Here is a 22,296-nt window from a genome sequence, read left to right on the forward strand (position 1 = left end):
GTTATAACATGGAAAAATATTCATGAACACATGACTGCAGCCTACCGTGATAATATCACACACCTATCATAAAAAGGTGGGCTGTCAGGCAACAGTGTCACTCGAAGATAATTCCAAATCAAGGCGCTGTGTAGATGCGACTTTTAAATACACTCATGTCCATAAATTAAGGATAATGCAAAATCAGGCAAAGGAAGAGTTAGAAGCAAAACAAATTTGACTTATTTGTAAAGCTTATTTATTAAACAAAAGGTAAAGAGCAAAAGAGCAAAAAAAGATGCTATATGTTTGATATTGTTAAAAAAATTAGCGAATTTTTCTCCCTGGAGCAAATAACAAAAAAAAAAAAAAAAAAAAAAAAAAAAAAAACCTATTTACAAAAAAACAATATTACATGGTTGGTATGATTGTTAATACATTGTATGTCTCCCAGACGATGCAATACAGTCTGTACAACGCCTAGGCATGCTGAATATCAAATTATCGATCTGATCTTGGGGGATATTACACAACTCAAAAAGCAATGCTCTCCGAAGTTCCGGTAGACATGTAGGAGGAGGTTGACGGGCTGCAACGCGTCGGCCAAGCATGTCCCACACATGTTCTACTGGATTCAAGTCTGGTGAGAATGCTGGCCAGTCCATACGGTGATATCCTCCGATTGAAGGCATTCGCTTACGATGTTTGCACGGTGAGGACGAGCGTTGTCATCGATAAACCCAAATTGTGCGCCCATGCCGCCGAAACAAACGTACATGTTGTTCCAGAATGACGTCCCGATAGATTTGGCTTGTCATGGTTCCAATTTGAACATGCAGGTCAGTTCTGGAACCCAGAATAATTCCACCCCAAACGAGCACTCCTGCACCACCGTAACGGTGTCGTTCAATGATGTTTTCTTGGTGGTAACGGGTACCTGGAGCTCTCCATAGGAAAGTACGTAGAGAATCAGACTGCAAGCTAAACCTGGACTCATCGGAAAACATCACACAAGCCCACTGTTGTGATGTCCACAATGCATGCTCTCTACTCCAGGCTAACCGCAGGCGACAGTGAGTTGCAGTAAGTGGAACGCATCTGACAGGTCTACGAGCATATAGACCAATCTACCCTAAGCATCTGTACACGGTCTGCCTTGAAATTGTCATACCAGTGGCTGAAGAGAGCTGACGAGACAGGTCTGAGGCTGTGCTCCGCCTGTTTCTTTTGGCAGTAACTGCCATGGAATCGTTGCCAAAGCCTGGAGATGATTCTCTGGATTCCAAGTTCGTCTGATACTTCCAGTTGGGTACGCCCACATTCCAGACAGCCGATAATTCTACCATGTAAAAAATCAACCAAATGCGTCCTTTGTGTCATAACTATTCGGTTATTGCACTGAAATGCTTATAAAGCGTCTGCGAACAATTTTACTTCTTTGCCTGTATTCCTTATATATCACTCTCTTACACTCTCGTCATTGTGACGTATCATCGGTGTGATCTGGTTACTTCCTGAAATTTGCATATGATTCTTGAAGATGTGTGTAGTGATTTTACAGGTGATATATTTATTTTACAGTTCAATTTCCGCGTGACTCCGAATTATCCTTAATTTATGGACATGAGTGTATTATTCATAGGAAGTGATAGAAGATGAAACACAGCTCCACCACTGAGACCCAGAAAAATAAAAAAAAAAAAATTACGAAAGTATGGTATAAAATCAAAGTATATCTCTTTAACCCCATATTTTGAACTAAAAAATCTGGTAGGAAGACTTTGGGCATCCTTTTTTTTAGAATGGAAAGGTCCGAAGTTTTAATTATATGTTCCATATTACCATGATAACTTCAGCATACAAGGCTCAGATTTCTTAGACAGCTGTTCAGCAAAACTTACTTCAGCTCCCCCTAATCCAATGAAGTTCACCAGACCTAGCGCTATATGACATCTTTTTATTTCATAAACTGTATCAGCATTTGCGTGGCTTACGTTATAGCAACGATAATGTTTTGAAAGATGCCTTTCAGAAATGATTTGAATGCTTGAATGCGGTTACAAAATACATTTTCCAGCTGGAATCCAAACCTTAACACATCGCTGGGCTAAAAGCATTGAAATTTAAGGAGAACTAAATAGAAAGTTGAGAAGGTAATTTTAGATATTTACTTTCAATTAGGTTTAAAACTTATTGAGTATCTCCGTATTTTTCAAATCTGCACTTAGCTTGCTCAATAAATAGGTTGACTGCTATCCATTAAGCTTGCAACCCACTGGTATTGCCGTACGTACCACTTCTTTATTCAGTTTGCTCAATAAATGCATTAAATGCTATTTAAATTATTTCTTCATCTTTGTCTCCTAATTGCAATGCAAAGTTTCATCACGGGCGAAGCATTTTTTCAAAGAATATGCATACTTTTTAGACGATGCTTATGACTATATACTATATTTTAAAAGAATACCATTTTCTTAATGCGGGGAGAAATTCTAATATGCCTTCGTACTTGCAACTGTATGGCACGAATACGAGGTTTAACATTTTATCTCTCTGGATATTACACCATATTCTTTTGTACTTGAAGTTCAGTTTACTAATATTGGGTTTAGATGCAACTTTTGCTTGTTTACGAAAATTATCAGGATCTTAAGTCATAATCGTCGATTGCTACACGATATGTTATTTGAGGAGAAGTAATTTTTTATTACAACTTTCAAGAACTGCAAGCGCTTTAAAAGAAACACACACCTGACCAAATAGAGGAGACGTGAAATTAATACTTCACTATTTCCTCAACTTCAATTTTCCCCTTCTATATTATTTCATATTCATGTAGCACAAAGTATAAACTACTATCAGCATGAACAATACACAAGAGGACAAACAGTTTACTTACTACCATATCTGATGCCTTAGAAGATTCGCTGACCGCAGAAGGCGATCGCTCCAGCGAAACGGCGGTTAGGGGGCTCTGTTCGGCAGTCGGAATACCGCCCCGGGCCACGATCAATTCGACCAGGCCCCGGGCCTGTTGAAGGATGCTAATGGCTTGTTGGTGGGAGATGTTGCTGTCCAGCGGCTGACCGTCGATTGCCAAAATCTGGTCGCCTTCCTGAAGACGTCCATCTCTGCAAAACAAAAATGAATTCTTTATTTATGATAATAAATTATACCTACAGCATGATATTCCTCATTTTCATCCTCACTCTTTCTCCATAAATGTAAGTCCTGCAGATAAACACACCATATATTTAGTAGAGAAATTTAAATTAATCAATATAAAGCCATAAAATATATAAACCTTCAACTACGGTAAATGAAAATTTTCCAAAAATTGCTCGAATATTTTTTTGCAAACAAAATATACTAAAAATCGATGGTAACTTTTCTTGATAAGCGGAATCTCATTAACATAAACTGTTATATAATTAGAACTATATACAAATGGGGTTATTAGCTTTACATTTGTTTCATGAAAGTCGAAGTGTAACCCCAAGGCTCAATGAGCGCCACCTAGTGGCCTCCGGAATAAACACCAGCCAGAAAAAAAAAGACTAGCCTTCAGTCGATGTACGGGAGTCATGAACTAAGCATGCTGTTTCGCCGAGATGCTGTTCCCCGAGATTTACTTTGTAACTTAAATGTGTAATTATAATGCCCTTAATTGTAATGTTTATCTTAATTGTGTTTTGTTAATTAAAACTTTTTAAAAAGGCCAAGTGAGTCTTTTGTTTATGGTAGTTTTGGTATGTTTAGTTTACGACTCCAGGACATGGACTCATATTCTTTTCCAGGTTTTAGATAATACTCCCACCAGCAAAGTCCTCACACTAAGATTATTTTGGAAATTGCATAAAGTAGCGATTTTATCTTCACCCGAAGGTTATTTTGGACATTGCATGGTTTCATCTTCACCCGAAATAACAGATAAGCTTTTAACTTAATACGAAAGAGATTTTCACTTAATAAGCATTTAACTTAATAACGAGATAAGTTTCACTTGAAACAATATAAAATTCTAACTAAAGTCGTTAATACTTTAATAATATGGAATAAAATGTGTCGTTGAAAACGAAACAGAATCATATATAAAGTATATATAAGTTATAGGTGTTTCCTTTTAGGTATGTTGCACTTTAAGAATTTATATTGTTTTACATTGTTTAAATAATTGATTTTTATTTGAATTTCCTGTGTTTTAGTTCTATGTTCTAACTGAAGATTAATTTTGATTTCACTGGAAGTCAACACAAGTTAAATTTCGTTAGGGTTCTGAACAAAAAGTGTTTATGTGGCAAAATATTATTTTTATTCTGATTGATAAATGTTTCCGGTGCGAATAATTCGTTTAGGATTTTGTAAATGTATAGCTATCTATGAATGAGTTGTATGTTTTGTTTTATTTTATTTTATAAATAATATTAACGGATATTTTCTTATCCTCTTTGAGAATAGAAATGATTTAAAAGTGAAAAGGGTTTTATTTAGTATATTTTTTAAACTGTGCCACTAATGTTTTGTTTTTGTTCAATAAGAACACTTCTTTTGAATTAATATTTAGCTGCCGTTATTCTGAAAAAGCACTCTAATACTTGCTGCATTTTCGAATTGTGTGTTTATCAAATTTTTAAATTATTATCTCGTAATATTTGATAACAATTTATATATCTAATTGTGTTTTACAAAGAGAACTACAGTCGAAAATTAATTTCTTAAAAGAATTTAGGGTTTTGTAGACATCACAGGCATAACTAACAGAAGATTGATCAAAGTTAAATTCTATTTTTGGCATTTTATGTTTCACTAAATTTGTGCATTTTATTGTCCATTAGCAAGTGTAATAATCCTTGTTAAATGTTAATTTTGTTTCCTTGCTTGCGTCTAGTGAAAAGCAGAGAAAATAAAGGGAAGATAAACATGTTAAGAAAAATATTCTATTATCAGGAGTGAAACATTCAAATATTATGTCTTAATTGCTTCCAGATGTTCTCCAAAAAATACGAAATTCATCGCAAACTTTCTGTAAAATACATCCATTATGTGTTGATACCATGGAGACATTTTTCATTTTGTCACGTATTTCTCGAATCTTCTAGAATCATAGATCTATAAATCTTGTCTTCAAATCCTTCTAAATTTTGGAAAAAATGTAAAATTAATTTTATAGAGAAAACAGATGCATATTCTGAGAATTTTGAATATTCTGAGATAATTACATGGGAAAAACGCTTACTATGAAAAAATTAAAAAGGTATTTTTAAATTATTTACATAGCTAATTTTGCTTTTGATAAGAGCTGTTTCGTAAATTATGCTTTATAGCACAATACCTTGTTTAGTTTTCAGATTCAAAATATTGTATACTAAGTTGCCAAAATGAAACTATAATATGACAGCGAAAAATAAAAATGTTTTATTTTAATGTTTAATTTTTTAATGTTTTATTTTTTAAATAAAATTCCAATACCATAATTTTAATTAAATTTATCAATGTTATGATGTTTTAAAAAAATCGTCGAAAAATTCTCAGATTTCGGAATTAAAAACTTTCTATACAAACTGAACTTAAAATCGCCAAAATGTTGACAAGTCGCCAAATTTAGAACAGTTTAATAAAAGACTTCACATCCCCAAAAGCGAAAATTGTTTAAGAGCTCTTTATTACAAAAAATTAATTTTGAAATGCTTATGTTTCACTTCTTGCTTAGAATCGAGTATCCTATCATTTATATTAGAAATAGAAAAAAATTTTAACCCATGAACCCATTCAAAAGATAATCATATAAGTCAATAAATCGCCAAAAATATTCCTCCAAAATGCTAATTCACACTCAAAATGGCAGTCGTAAAAATAGACAGAAATTTCAGATGATTAAAATTAAGGACCTTCTACTGATTTTGGCCAAAATTAAGGACTTTTAAGAACCAAAAATCGATTCCAAAATATTTAAGGACTTTTAAGGACCGTACGAACCCTGACTTTAGTAAATATTCGAAGTGACGAAGATAAACATCTACTACTCAACTAAATGGCTTATTGCAAAAATTCAAGAGAACTTCTTGAAACCAGAGGGAGATACAACCCCATGTAGTGAAGGTTTGTCCCATGTAGTGAAGGAATCATACTGATTCTGTGCTGTTCAGTGAATCCTCCTGATTCTGTACTTTTGAATGAATCATCCCGATTCAGTGAAGGTTTGAAGAGAATCATCCTGATTCTGTGCTGTTGAATGAATCATCCCGATTCAAGGAAGTCTGAAAAGAGTCATCTTGATTCTGTGAAGTTTTGAGTGAATCATCTTGATTCAATGAAGTTTGAAAAAAATCATCCTGATTCTATGCAGTTTCGAGTGAATCATCCTGATTCTATGGAGTTTTGAATGAATCATCCCGATTCCATGAAGTATGAAGAGACTCATCCTGATTCTATGCTGTAGATGAATCATCACGATTCAATGAAGTATGAAGAGAATCATCCTGATTCCGTGTTGTGTGATGAATCATCCCGATTCAATGAAATTTGAAGTGAATCACTCCGATTCTATGCTGTTGATGAATCATTCTGATTCAATGAAGTTTGAAGAGAATTATCCCGATTCAATGAAGTATGGAGGGCATCATCTTGATTCTATGAAGTTCTGAATGAATCATCCTGATTCAGTGACGTTTGGAGAGTATGAAAAGAACAAAAATACATTATGTTCAGCGATGTCTTACGAACCAGGTGAAAGAGTATAGGAGACGAGGCAGACCAAACCAACCTAGTTCTGGCTCTTCGCCGAAATGTCGTATGAGCCAGAGGGGGAGTCTGTAACCCCACGGCTCAATGAGCGCCACCTGGCGGCCGCCGGAATAAACACTAGCAAAAAAAAAAAAAAAAAAAAAAAAAAAAAAAAAAAAAAAAAAAAAAACTCTAGCCTTCAGTCGATGTACGGGTGTCATGAACTAAGCTTGCTGTTCCCCGAGATTTATTTTGTAACTTAAATGTGTAATTATAACGCCCTTAATTGTAATGTTTTATCTTAATTGTGTTTTAGAAAGGCCAAGTGATTCTTTTGTTTATAGTAGTTTTGGTTATATAAGTTAAATTTCGGAGGATTAAGCCGCATATATCGTGGAATTTTCTTTACAAGAAGCAGTTGTAAATAGTGATTTGTAAAATAATGGTTAGCGACCGCGATTGCACGCGAAGTTGAGCTTGAGTTCAAACTGCCTTCATAGAGATTTGTCATCGCAATGTTTAGAGAAATACGGGCACTTAAAAAAAAACCGTTTATCTAAAAACGTTCCCTAAAAGCTGACGGTAGAGAAAAGAGGCATTGGAGATAACTGACTTCATTCATAGGAGTGCTTTCGACCGAAACAAAGATGCACCTGAGACAGATAACAGTCGTATGCTTTCTTGAATTAAATAATCCAGTTCTTTAATTTTCTACAATGCACTCATTAAATAAAATAAATTCAGTTATCATAATGAATTCAACTATCATATGTAATGTATTTTACAGCTAAATATATGTTACCGTATAATCACATTCAATACCATAGAATCTAAATCTAAAGCGGCATATAATGAAATAATTTTTGTAAACTAAGAATTGAGGGGATAATTAAGATACAATAACACGCCGAACAAATATTAATTTAGAAGTCAAACAACAAAAATTAGCGTTATATTTTCAAATTTTGCGGGGAAAAAATTGAGAATATAACGCTGATTTGTGTTGTTTGACTTCTAAATTTATTGAGGGGATGTTATAAATCAGTTCTGTTTGCATGTAATTTATCAGAATAATAAGTGGATTATTAAAACAGAAGAATTTCAGATAATGATGCTTTACATCTTAAAGCGAAGGAAGGCATAACAATACTTAAAAACATTTCCCGTTGTGAACATTTTTAGAGCGGTTGTGCTAACAAATACACGTATCAAGATAGAGTATGTATGCATCAAAAACGTATATTAAATATGCATAAACTCACTGAATATATCAGAAAAAAATAAGGAAATAAAACAGAATACAAGAACAAATACTCGTGAATTAGACACAAAAGCAAATTTACAAAATGTTTAAAACGATGGAGGGTTAAAAATGAATTTAGTTTTTCAGCTTGTTTGCTTTTTCTTTTTTGTTTTGAGGCTAGTTTTTTAAGCACTTTTTAATGCAGCTAATGAATGTGTTTTGAGAAGAACTGGCGTTCCACTTAAAGAGTTAAACAAATTAAAGGCGATATTTATTGTTACACAAAATTAAAAAGAACAAATTTTTGAAAACCTTCAAAATGGCATTATTTTAAATTTTCTTTTATAAATGTAATGATAGGGTATAACGTAAAATTTGAATTCCATATTTAACATATGATGCATTTCTCTTGTACGTGCATAAAGCAGTAATTCACAGTTAACCCTTTGTTGCATACAAATAATCTAGAGAAGTTAAACAAAAATGTTTGCATTTTTTCTACTTAAAATAACCTTAGTAATAATAAAAAAAAAAAAAAAAAAAAAAAAAAAAAAAAAAAAAATAATAATAATAATAATAAAAAAAAATCTGAAATGTTTCAGATTTTAAATTACGTCCAAAGGGGCGTTTTTTAACATTTTGTGTGTTACCTTTCTTTATTAAATATCATGTTCCTCGCACTTAAACCATAAGATCCAGTGCAACAGCAATATCGCAAAATAGTTTTAAAACGAGCATATCTTTAGAATTTCCGATACAGAGACTCACGCGCTGGAGATAAAAATGTTTTTTCTGCACAACGTTGCCATTGCTCGCTTTGAAATCCTTGCGTTTGTTAATCCAAAATTCGTCAAAGTTTTAAAAAATAGGAAATCGATCATAAAACAAATTTCAAATTTGGTCTTCCACATGCTCATATTCGTTGGAGGATTACGTTATTCAAAATTCGATGACTCTATGTACCGTTGTTTTATCACAATACGAGAAATATACATACATTTATGCAGATTTTTCATTATTTAATTTCTTCAAATATAATGCAAGACTCTAACATTTTGTGGCAACAGTTTGAAAAGTGAACCGACATTTATGAGTCCGACGCAAAATGCCAAAACGAAACTAATAGTCCTTCGGGATTCAAATCCCTTTGGACTAAAAAAAAAAAAAAAAAAAAAAAAAAAAAAAAAAAAAAAAAAAAATTCACATTTCGTTTTAAATAATTGCTACAGTTTGTTCACTACAGTGGACAGCATGCATATACGTAGATGCATACAAATCTCTCAAAGATTTACGGTCATTGCATTTGAAATCATTTCCTGCCTTGTTTGCAGTGATCATTACCATCTTCTAAATGGTAAATCTACAATTCAAATGTACATAGCGATCCCCCAAACTACCTTCATTTCGTCGATTGTGATTGAATTCATTTTGCTACCTGTACCTATTGGATTCAAATGTCAAATGTTCTACAAATTCCTTGCCAAACATAAACATTTCCAGTAGTGTTTTAGCTTGATAAGCAGTACATTTGGGTTTCAATTCTCTCTTTTCGGTAGATCTTTTATATACCCACTCCCCGATTTTCTCAAACTGACATTTAAAATAAAATGTCTAAAATTACTAATTATGAATAAAAAATGGCAGTATAAAAAATTTAAGCAATATTATATAATGTTTACTATGAGAAATTGTACTAACTTGGAAATAACGTCGCGTGCGCATGTGAGAGCATATATTATGTGTGTGTATGTATTCGATGGTAGAAGACGTAGGTATACATGAACACAGAGTTGGAGGACGTAGATTATGGAATCAATCAAAAATTTATTTTTGTATTATTTACATGAAGTGTCAAGAAAATATCCAGTCATGATAATTATGTATTGGTTTCTAATTGTAATTATGTAATTGATAATTATGTGTTGGTTCCGAAGTATCATGAATATCCGATTACATGCTTCATGAATAATAATAATAAAAAAAAAAAAAAAAAAAAAAAAAAAAAAAAACTAGAACTCACTTAGTAACAAGGAATTCGTTAAAATCCATACGCTGAGACCTATGAAGAAGTACATCATACACAGTGCTTCTACAAAGTTTGAGAAAATCCACAATTGGAGAAAACAATATTCTTATTTCCTGGTCTCCAACAGACATTCTTTAGAAATCTACATAAAACCTGGCACGCTAATATAACTCCTGGATTTCTTCGTTGAATTCAGCTTTTGGAATGACCTATAAGTCTCAGAATGAATTCTTGCTGCTTCTTCGAATCCCTTCAGTGCTCTAAAATAATGACCTTTAAGGTGAGACTTCATTTTACAGAAGAAAAAGCTACGCCTTTCTGATGATGAGGGAGTAGCTGAAAGCTGTGCACGTTTTTAGCAGCAACTACTTGAAGATAATGGAATAGTATGACGGCATACTGTCGTGTAGCAGAAAGTTATTATTCCGTTTTTTTCCCCCTCCTCTTCCAGGTCTTACGCGCAGAATTCTTTTCAGAAGTATGCCCACTACGTCTTTTCAATGTATGAAGTTTACTATTTGACCATCAAGAGCAAATTTCTTGTAAATTAATACTTTCTAAGACACTGCCATGACGCAATTGCTTATGATTGTTCTGTCTTACGATCATAAGCAAAGCATTACATTTTTTCTCCAAAATTTGCTTGTAATTAAAGAAAAAAATTATGTTTGCCATTTGAGTCAGATTCATTGCTTAGTTTTCGAATCATCACTGGATTAAAGCAAACACAAAACTGTATAGAAATTCCTATCCGTAAGCAAATGATATTTTAGAAAAAGCAAGTTAAGGTGTCCTGGTAATAAACGCGGTCATTTATCGTTTAACAGGTTCGTTGTCATCGTTTAAAAAAAAAAAAGAAAGAAAGAAAGAAAGAAAAGCTATTTTTAAAACTATTTTTAGATGCTAAGGTATACTAGTGGATTTGATAAATTTATCCTCAAATATCTTTGATGAACTTCCTTATCTGTAAAAATACCATATTCATAAAAAAAAAAGCGCAGTAGAATGCTTAAAGAATACATTTACCGTAACATTTACTAGCGATTCGGAAAAGAGAAATCGACAGGGAAACAAAAAATGTCTGTATTTTTCTCCTAACCAATCATGTGTAATAACACATTGTTGGGCACAATGGAATGCGAAATCGTACAGCGCAGTTTGCAAACCTCATTACTTTCAAATACATCAGATTCAAACTGGCAAGTGAACTGTATGCATTCCTTAATAAAGCGCATAGAAGTAGAAAGTAAAAAATTCTGAACTGTAACAGTTGGAAGATAAAACACATCTTTTATTCATAACAGCATTTTTCTTTCTGAGGGCAGTTAAACACGAAAATGTTGAGAAAAATAGAATTTTCTTTTAAACCTTCTCAGGAATTCTGGCATGGTCGTATTTCCATAAATCTTGAGCAAAGTTTCATATTTGAAACAAGAAAAATAAAACATTTAACCCTAACAACAAAAGAAAATTCTACTGAAAAAATTACACTCAAGGATATGAAAAGAAAATTTAAAGCGTCAAAACGAAAACAAGACGAAAGCAAGAAATGAAAAAATACCCAAAATAAGTCTTCAAAAGTGCTTTATCCGCATTCCCTTTTTTAACCTAAATCTTAAAAGCTTTATGTGTAGAAATACATCATCCAAAAATAAATTATCTTGTTATAAAAACACTTCCGTATTTTTTAGACACTTTTTATTATGACAGTTTAAGCAATTTTCTTTAAGAGGTTTGACACAAAAAAATACAAGCAAACTTCAGTAACGACTAAATTTCTGGATAAAAAAATTTGGAAAAAATAAATTAAATTGAAATAGGAATTTTAACTTAGTCTTTATGAATTAAGCTTTTCAGAAAATTCACGATTCATATTCTTAGCGCAAAAATTACTCTACTTACAGAAAGTTCTGAAATCGCACAGTAATATTATTCAAGTAAGGACGAACATTTGAGGCTTTTAAAATGTTTGTCATTACTTCATTACATGGCCAATTTAATAAACTAAGTTCTCAGCAAGGAACTATTTTAACTCTTCTCCGTATAATGGTCCTTATATATTTTGGGCTTCTTAATCCAAAAAATTATCTTTACCCAGCATGGAATTTTATGATATTTCCACGAATATCATGACCAGAAATGGACTTCTGCTGATATGTCCTGGACACGTGCTATCATATGTTATCTGCTCGACGAACGTTTTGCTGAATAAATCAGAAATAGTGAATCAAAATCTCGCAGCAAGCGGTAATATGTTAAGTAGATACATAAAAAATTAATCTAGTCAAAGAGCATTAAACTAGATATTGTGATACTAAGGAAATGCAATATTACAAAAGTGTTACACTAGTTATAGATTTCCACAATTGATATTAACAACAAACTTCAAAATATATTATACTGAGATATGACATGAATAAAAACTATGATTTGTAACTAAAAAGCAAATGCCATAAGCCTCAACACTAATGGGAAAATAAAATGAAAGTAGACTTTCCGCGTTTTGGGCAAAATCAAAAAATAGAATGATTGGATCCAAAACTGTTCAAATTTGCATAAATGTTAAAATACTAAGAAATAAATACCTTATGTGTTTTCCTTTACCTAAATGATTTTACTAACATTCGCTCCATCTGCCATTATGTTATATCTCCCTTCGCCATTATGAGAAATATACATACATTTATGCAGATTTTTCATTATTTAATTTCTTCAAATAAAATGCAGTACTCTAACATTTGGTTTGAAAAGTGAAACGGACATTTATAGTGATTCAACGCAAAATCGCAAAACGAAAAATATAGTCCTTCGGGGACAAAGCCCCTTTGAACTAATAATGTTTATAGTTTATTTTCTTACAATAAGTCAACCGGAATGAGATATCTCTTTCTGAGGCTATTCTGTGTGGTTGGATAGATCGAGGCCTTTCAAAAATTAATTGGTCAACCCACCTTCATCCAGACGTTGGTAGACTTTGCATTCACATATTTTACCACGTATCTACCAAAAGGTGTTTCACTACATTTGGATAGTTGAATAATATCGATCAGTATAAACATTTTAGAATAACAATTTTTCAAAGAATTCTTTTTTAACGTCCAGTAGAAAATATAGTTACCATACGTCTAGTAATTACATAAAATTGACCGAAAATTTATAACACTTTGCTGCCTTTAAAGAAAATCATCTTTTTAGCTTAATCAAAAATGCGATTTTCAACACGAATTTCCTTTTGTTAATTCATTTTTTGATAAAGAATTATGATAAAATATGCAAATGGTTGACTTTTGGCGGCCGATGATTGACTAGCTGGAGCTCCAGCGGATTGCAACGGAGCATCAAGATGGTTTCTAAAGCAGAGGAAATTCCAATGCTAATGCATAACTTCCATGCGAATGTGGTTCGCTCGATTCACGTGGATTCTACCAATGTCTCCCAAACAGGTTCGCCAACAGTATGAGCAGATGCCACCATTTCAGAGAGGCTCTGCAATTGGACTACAGGAAGTAGCGTTGTCATATCGAAGTATTGCTAAACATTTGGGCCGCAGCTATGAAACCATTCGATTACGTTGTCAGGAATGGCTGAACCGTGGCCTTACAGAGCGCCAAGAAGGTAACGATCGACTAAGAACGACGAAAGAACACAAACACCCGCTTGACGCGTTCTTATTAACGATGCAACCTGTAACCGGCGCATCAGTGACTGCAATGACCATTCATAAAGCTTCTCAGCGAACAGCGGCTGTCTCTCACCGTTGCGCAGCATCAGGCACGTCTGCAGTGGTGCCAGGCACATTCGACCTGTGATCTCATGGTCTACTGTAGAACTGTTTTCAGCGATGGATCTCGCTTCAAACTGAGCTCCGATGACCAGCGAAGATGTGTTTGGAGACGTCCAGGATAGCGGTGGAAAATTCACCTGACTGTTCTTAACCACACATCCCGAAACCAGGCGTTATGGTAGGGGGCGCCGTTTCATTTGATAGCCGGATCCCTTTGGCTCGTCATTATAGCTCGGCGATAAGTCGACGATATTCTAAGTCCCGCACAATGCGGCCTTTAATTTCACGGAACCCTGGGTTTATATTTCAACAGTGTAATGCCCAGTCGCACACAGCACGTCTTTCTGCTCATTGTCTTCTGCTTTTCCCACAAATTAAGTCGCACGGGTGTTCAGATCCTGCTCTCAACTGTCAACTGCTTCTCCTAAAATTCCCTAATCGACGCGATCGCCGGATCTTCTTCCCAGTAGAGTAAGTTTGAACTCTGACCAGCAAGCGTCTCCAATCGTCCTTGAATCGCACGATTCTAACTCACCAGTTGGAATGTATATGGCATACAGTCAGGCAGAAAGACATCCGCCCGCTTCATCCAGCCATCCGCCAGACAGCCAATGCCCAGCCGAATAATAATTTGTATCAGAGCCAGAGGTAAGTTAACGCATTGCAGACATTTTCTTCCTTTTGCATCTGCATTTCCTGAATAAAACATCCTACTCCTATGATACCTTTAGCGCTCCGTTTTCAATAAATGTATATCATATCTACCGATTTTTGTCCCATTCCGAATAAATCCTTCTTGATGAGTCACTTTTTATGTGTCAGATAGACTTCAAAATTAGGAGATTTAAACCCAGCATGTCTATAAAAAATTATAACACAATTCGAATACAAAATTATTTAACACTGTAACAAACTAAAACTGCACAGCTTTTCTCCACTAATATGAATTTACACTTAGTCAGACAGATTTCGCTTTAGTAACTCGTAGTATCTACCACCGTTGAGGGAGGGCGCTGGGAAGGAAACTCGTTAATGACCTTAAAACGTTATAAGTTAAGATGTACAATCCGCCTCCACCTTTAACACCATATTTTTTATAATTGTTTTACGTTGTGTTTGTCAATTAACTATGATAAATTGTCAAATCCCTTCATATGTTGCAACAGTTGTTTTTCTTCAGCAATTTTATTTAGTAATTGTTGCAATACAGTTTTGCTCAGAAATAGGACCGGCACTGCGGACGGTGGAAACGCACCAGACGGCAGAATTTAGAGTCGGCAAAACTTTTAGAATTTAGAAAAGCACTGAGCAGTATAATGTAGGGATGGCAAAATGTTCAGAATTTATGGAGAAATCAGAAAACGGAATTTCATACTCGCAAATACTGTACCAGGTGGCAAAATGCTTAACGCCAGACGTGTTCAGAAGTCCAGAATTTTAAATTTTTCGGGTGCATTTTTCTGATTATTACAAAAATAATTAGAGAACTAAATTCGTTGAAATACTCCACAAACTAAAAAGATGAAACACGTAACATCCAATATGCAGATATTAGCGTATCTCAGTGAAACAATATTAAGTTAGATGATAACAATTTTAAGGGGGAAAATAAGAAAATATAATAAATGCAATTTTATGAGGAACAAATGTTAAATTTCATCTCCTATTCAAATACAAGAATTTTATATAACAAACAACTTCTTTCTGCGTTACTTGGCAGAGGTATCAATAAATTTTGCCCCAAATCTGCTTTTTTAGACTAAACAGCACAATTTGCTTAAGGTTCCCCTCAAAAGTAAATATTAGTGAAATCTCTATCACAAGAGGACACATTAAAAACAAAATTCACATCTTAATCATTAAAATAAATATAGCACAAACAATAAACATTCAAAGGGGAAAATAAGTATGCAGAAAATGCAATAACTTCGAGCTTATTGTTTTAACCTTTTAAAGTTCCTACTATAATTTTTTTTTCCTCCCCAGCCCAATGGAAATTTATTTTGGAATAAAAAATACAAATTTAGAAGTAAATTCTTCATGATATTCTTTCTTCAGACAGGGAAAAAAATGATAAGTTTAAAAATGATAGGATTTAGAAAATTTGTTCAGCATATTTGATTATGTATGGTAGATTGCATTCTCTAGACGACTAGTAAAATATCTAAAAGATTAAATAAAAAAATAATATCCGAAATATTTTAAAGGCAGTGTTTAATGAAACTTTTGAATTCGTAATACATGCAACGTGAACTCTTACAGCTTCGAAAATGCATTTTCCTGGAAGGTTAAAATTCTTGCCAATCTCAAATGTTGGCAACTTGGCGGCAAAAATTGTCAGAAGAGTTTCTACCTACATCCCAACACATAATTGAGCTGTTTTCTCAATTTAAAACACTGATCGATTCAAATTTAGAAAATTTACAACAACATACACGAAATAACAGCTACAAGCACAGTACTATACCAGACATTTAATTAATAAAAATACACGCTAAAATTATTGTATAATATACCCAATAAACAAATAAATAAACAACAAAATATACAAAAATGCAACCACATAAATACAAATAGCTACATAAATTTACATGATTTATATATACCGAGCCATTCATCGCAGTTTTTCAAGAAACTATACTAAGGATTTCTCGCCGAACATTAGGGTTCTGGAGAACTCCGTTTGACAACCGCTGGGTTACAGGTACAAGATGCAATTTTTAGGCTTTATTATTTTACAAAAGGCTTTGGCCAATATAACAGATTAACATTTATTTCATTACTTTTATAAATCACTGGCACTAAGCTTGAAACAAATGAAATAAAGTATTATTTCATTATCGTAACAAGCAATAAATAATAAATAATCCATGCTAGATTTATTTGAGCAAATAATTCATGCCAAACAAATTTTAAAGGACGTCATATTAAAGTTTATTTCAAATGCAAATATACGAAAGTTTCAGAGTTTTCTATTGACTTAAATAACGGATAATCACTTCGCGGCAGCAGCTGCGCTATTACCCGTGCGTGTGTTTTCCTTTAAACCACCTGCGTTCCTGAAAGTTATCGAATAATATAAATTACGTTTTCAGAAGTTTCGCCTCAAGTGCATTAACCTGAAGATTTTACTTGCAAAGATAACAGGAATTATTCTTATCCCCTATCATTTTCGTGAACGATAATATATGCATCCATAACTAAAATCACCACATGCAAAAATGTGATCCTTCATCATTATTTTCATATAACTTAATGTAATGCTATATTATTCAAAGCTAGGTAATATTTAATATTTACTAACACATGTATAATTTGCATTTACCTATACTATATAAGTATGGCATGACTAAGTTTATCTTACATATATGATTTCTGAAATTTCCAGCGCAAAGTGAAACAAAAAGCGATATTCGAAGAATGTACGTACAAGTTTTATTTTCTTACATATTTACTAAAAGATATGCACTTGCTATCACAAACTTCTTAAAACTATGGCGATTTGTATATTATAAATGGCCATAGTTTTAAGAACTTAAATCTTCTTAAAACCATCTTCTTAACTTCTAACGCCATCTTTTTAAAACTATGGCAATTTGTATATTAAAGATTTGTATATAAAGAGTTACAATACTGTAAATGAGAGGATAATTTAAAAGTATAACTAAGATTCTAAAAATTTTTATACGGTTCCCCAATGAAAAAGTTATTAGTAAAATATCCACTACGTTGAAATAAATTTACCAAAAGCTCTGTAGTTTATGCGTAGAAATCGCATGAATTTATTGATATATATTATTTTCCAATGCCTATTAAGATTTTCGGTTCAAATTCAGAAAGAAATAACGAAACAAAAATTTCTCGTTTTCGCCATTAATGGTTCTGCATTGACAAAGAGGACAAGCTACTAAATTTATAGTCAGCTTTATCAACATAAAAGCTAAGAATACTACTCTGAATTTGCACGTAAAAGCCCAGGATCCAACAATCCGCAAAGCTCAGGCCATTTTCACTAAATTCTAAAACGTACATTGAGAATATCAATTAAGTGTGTGTATGTGTGCGCGAGTTGTGCTGGTGGTGTGGAAGAGGGATACCGATGAAATGGAAAAGCCCACAATTAACTGATACAGCCCTTTCGCTTTATAGTATCAGCACAGTACAACCTCATATATCAGAAACAACTGGAACAGAGTAACTTCAGATAATTCCCTCCATCCCCCATGAAATGGGCTAAGATCGTTTCTATATAAAACAAAAATATATAAAATTATAAAATAAATATAAATAAAATAAATATATATTATAATATTTGTTTTATTTTATTATTAATAAATATATTTATTTTATTATTAATAAATATATAATATTATAAAATAAATATAAATAAAATATATAAAGATATATAAAATTTCTATATAAAACACTTTTGAACATATAGTTTTAATTTTGAATATATTAGAACAGAATTACAATATATTAGATATTCAATATCTTCTAGTTTGTCTGGAAAGACTACTTAAAACAGACATCAAAGAAGTCTTGGCTTACAACAGTATATTTACTTTTTAATAATGAGAAAAAAAGGCAAGCCTTAGGTTAAAGGCAATAAGTATTCCGTACTATAGAAAGCTTAAATAAGGGAGAGATTTAACACACAAATCAACGTATATTTCCTTCTATATGAAAAATTATGTAATGCTATAAACACATATACTGATTCCCTCGAAAATATACAAATTTCTTAGAAAATCAGTATTTAGCTATTATTTTGCACTTTTGTATTTTGCGGACAATTCACAACTTATCACAGCAGTAATTCTATGCGAACACTGTTCAGTTATCTCAAAATGTTAGAGATATTATCTCACAATCCTCATAAAATACAGTTTAATGGGCTCTCTTTCCCGAAAATTAGCTGGACATACCCTATAAATATGCATAAACTGACAATGGAAATATAAGATGTTGTTTTTCGAATTTATTTCCGATTCAAGTTCACGTAAAAGGTCTAAGATCCTTTTGAAATAGATTTGGACTACTAGAAATAAATGCACTGTTTAACTAAAAAAACTCCCATAAATGCAGCACTCGTCAGAATTAGCTCATGTCTTACGAATAAAGACCCCATTGCAGAAGAAAATAAAATCTCCTCGTAATAAAAGCAGGATAATAAGAAGTTTATGATGATGACACAGACACCGATCAATATACATATAAATTACTAGGACATTAAGATATATTTTACTCTTTTTGAGAAAAATCAATCAATAACTTTTTTACAACTCAGTTTTGTTTACGAAATACTGATATACCTTTCCTAGTAACAGCTAAAAATGAGCATAAAAAGCCAAAAATGGCTTTTTAAAAGTTGCTGATCCTTTTTTAAAGACACAACAGAACAAAATTATATAAAAATGCGTATTTGTCTTTAATAGAGAAAGTTTTTTTTATGATAACAGTATAGAAAAGTCATAAAGATTATTAATTAAAAAAACTAAAACATAATTACTAATAAAAACACATTTAGGACAAAGAAAGAAATTTCGGATACAGAATGTTTATTTATTTTTCATATCTGTATGCCTTCACGATTTCGCCAACCACTTTTTAATCTCCATGTTTTACAAAAAAAAAAAAAAAAAAAAAAAAAAAAAAAAGCACTTAACATTGTTTAAAATATGACTATCGTTTATATTTATTTAAAAAAAAAAGAGAGAGAGAAGAAGAAAGATAAATGTTTTTGTCTTCATCAAAACTTTAAATACCTGCTGTATTAATGATTAGGAAAAAGAATACACTGATGTACAATGATTACGAAAAAACAGGTGACTGGAAACTACTACATGATCTGAAATCCCATAACAAACTTGAACTCCCTTTTAGTTAAAACTACGCTCGATTATTTACCATTACATAAGCACAACGGCGATTTAAAGAATTTTTTTTAAAATATATGTTTGTATATTAGAATACGGCAAGGCAATACAAGGGCCTAAGGGAGAAGTACCTTCCAGGAAGACATTCTAGAAGAAACTGAGGTGTATACACGTCACGCATGTAAAAAACCACGAAAACATAAAGACAACCAGCTCGTTTTTTCGGTTTTCGAAGCCAGGTCGAACTAATACTTCAGTGGTTTTACAATACTTACTCAGAGAAGAGGCCTTGAAAAAAATCCCAAATCAACGCATTAATACAGATTCAGGATATTCCTTAAAACTTCTTTTAAGCGTTTTTTACATTTCATTCCCATACACCAAACTCGTTAAATCTAATCCTAATAAGTATGAGTATTATTTTAATGCAATCAAATAATCAAGCGCTCCACTGGATCATTCAAGTACTTCAAACTATTCCTGCTGTGATTGGAACAACTGATGTGATCACAATATGAAGTGCTTAAACAACTTCATTAATTTCAGATGCAACAGGGCGAGTTTCAATGTACCAGTTAACAATATGGCAGAGAAAGGTTTAGAGTGGATGATTCCGTTAATTGACAAAATTTTCAACTACACAATATTTTAAGCTGAATGGTTAGGGGTAAACCACATATCGTTAACTTAAAAATTAGTCAAACATTTAGTTTATTACTATTTTGAAATAAATAATTATTTACGATGCTTCTGATTATGTGACGTGCACAAAAACAAAAGTTATCCTTTGAGATGTTAGACTACGAGGGACTGAATGCATCATTTACAAAGAAATATTTTATACTTAGAATCTTCATTTCTCTCGAGTATGTGAGTTATTTCAGAGATCTCATTAGTGCAAATTAACATGGATTTCAAACAATACATTCGTAATATCTGAAACTGCAACATAGGGAGTCACGCCATAATAGAGGGGTACCGGATTTCAATGTCGATGTGTAAAACGAAGTTCGCAATAAATCACCTGCGGCAGAAACGCTCACGTAAAATCTGCAGAATACATTAAAGATGACAAAAAGAAAATAGGAGTTTCAGTATTATTTCAACAAGTACAGTTAGCTTGTTTAATCAGAGTATGAAGCAAAATGAACAAGGCAGTTCGGCGCAACATTTTATGCAAATTCAAATTAATAAGTATGAAATCAATTCACTAGTATAAAAGCATGATTGAAAGAAATTCGCAAGAATTTCGTGGAGGATGAAGTAAGAAAAACTATAAAAAATTTTGAGAAAGAAAACCGTGGAAAAAATTGGACTTTCATCTATTTGTAATAAAATAGAATCTATTCATTCATTTTCTTCACTCAGACAAAATTTTCTTTCCCGTAAAAATCAAAACTACGTGTCCTTTTCCCATAAACTATGGACCCCCATTTCACGGACAGCTGGATGTTGTTGCAGGGAATCGTGCATCTGCATTTGATCAAGTTAAAATTCGAAACCCTGAGCCTCGGAAAGTATTATTTGAAAGAATATACGTAGGCATTCAGCATTTGACCTTAAGAATTATAGCTGCCAATTATTCTAAGCGCTGAACGAGTTTCGACAGGTACAGAGGAAAAATTGACACTAGTACGGTTTGATCGTACAAATTCATAAATAAAATCATATTTTTCGCCTGAATTTTAAATACCTGGTTGTCTTTATTACAAAATGAAGACGGGAACGAAGAGTAAATTTGGAACGTATCTTATACAGACGATGAAAGTTCGCACTTCGAAATAATTTTTCCAAAATTCCATTCAGAATTTTTTATTTTATATTGAAATGATTTTTTGTAAATTATTCGAACAAATCTTCGCTGAACGAACAAACCAAGAAAGCCTCAGAATTTTACTCTTTCAAGTATCGGTTAGAGAATGAAAATTCTCTTAAATGAAGTTTAAACATAATTTTTAACGCATTTCACGTCTATACTTAAAAAGGTATCAGATTTAACGTTTCCGAATTTTCACAGATTATAAAAGCTCTTCGCCTTCTTTTAAAATAAGAATGATTTTTTTAAATTTATTTATTATTATTATTATTATTTAATACGTCTTAGTGCCACTTTAAGCTGAAAAAACAGCTCTCATTATTCTTCGGACAACACGCGATTTCTCTTGGAAACATAGTTTCAAGGATAAGATGTCATATTATTCCCCCTTCAGTTTAAGTTTTCTCTAATATCGATTCTATTTATTTAACAATTAGTGAGTTTCCTACTTTGCTAGAAAGAATTATTGCAAAGAAATTAGGTTCGCTAAAGAAGTCTGCTGCTTTACTTCCTTGTACGAAGTAAAAAGGAAGTATTGTAATCGCGAAAAGTTTCAGGCAGCATATTTCAACGAAAATATCCATTTTGACCGCTATCGAATGCAATTTAACGATGTTTTTGCGCGATATCTGTACGTAAGGACAATAAAAGACTCTTTTCCTCCAAAAAAATTATAAAACTGCTTTAAAATGAATTCTGAAGAGAATTTTTCGTGGCGTCTGTACGGACGCATGTACGCACGTATCTCGCATAACTCAAAAACGAGTAGCCTCAGAACGTTGAAATTTTGTACATAGGACTGCTATAACATGTAGATGTGCACCTCGTATTTTGGTTGCAATCGGC

General features: G+C 32.6%; 1 protein-coding gene across 11 annotated transcripts in view; it reads right to left on the bottom strand.

Moving 5' to 3' along the window:
- Positions 1–22,296, bottom strand: part of LOC118192223 (multiple PDZ domain protein-like) — a 1,451,385-nt gene that overhangs the window by 1,082,791 nt on the left and 346,298 nt on the right. For all 11 annotated transcript variants that reach the window (XM_085818535.1, XM_085818539.1, XM_085818542.1 and 8 more), the window contains one exon: positions 2,879–3,110. In XM_085818535.1, coding sequence (XP_085674661.1) covers positions 2,879–3,110 — 232 coding nt within the window. The remainder of the gene's footprint in view (positions 1–2,878; positions 3,111–22,296) is intronic.

The sequence above is a fragment of the Stegodyphus dumicola genome, chromosome 6, assembly GCF_044657685.1.
Source record: "Stegodyphus dumicola isolate Sdum_Otavi_A_Nest chromosome 6, ASM4465768v1".
Lineage (NCBI taxonomy): Eukaryota > Metazoa > Arthropoda > Arachnida > Araneae > Eresidae > Stegodyphus > Stegodyphus dumicola.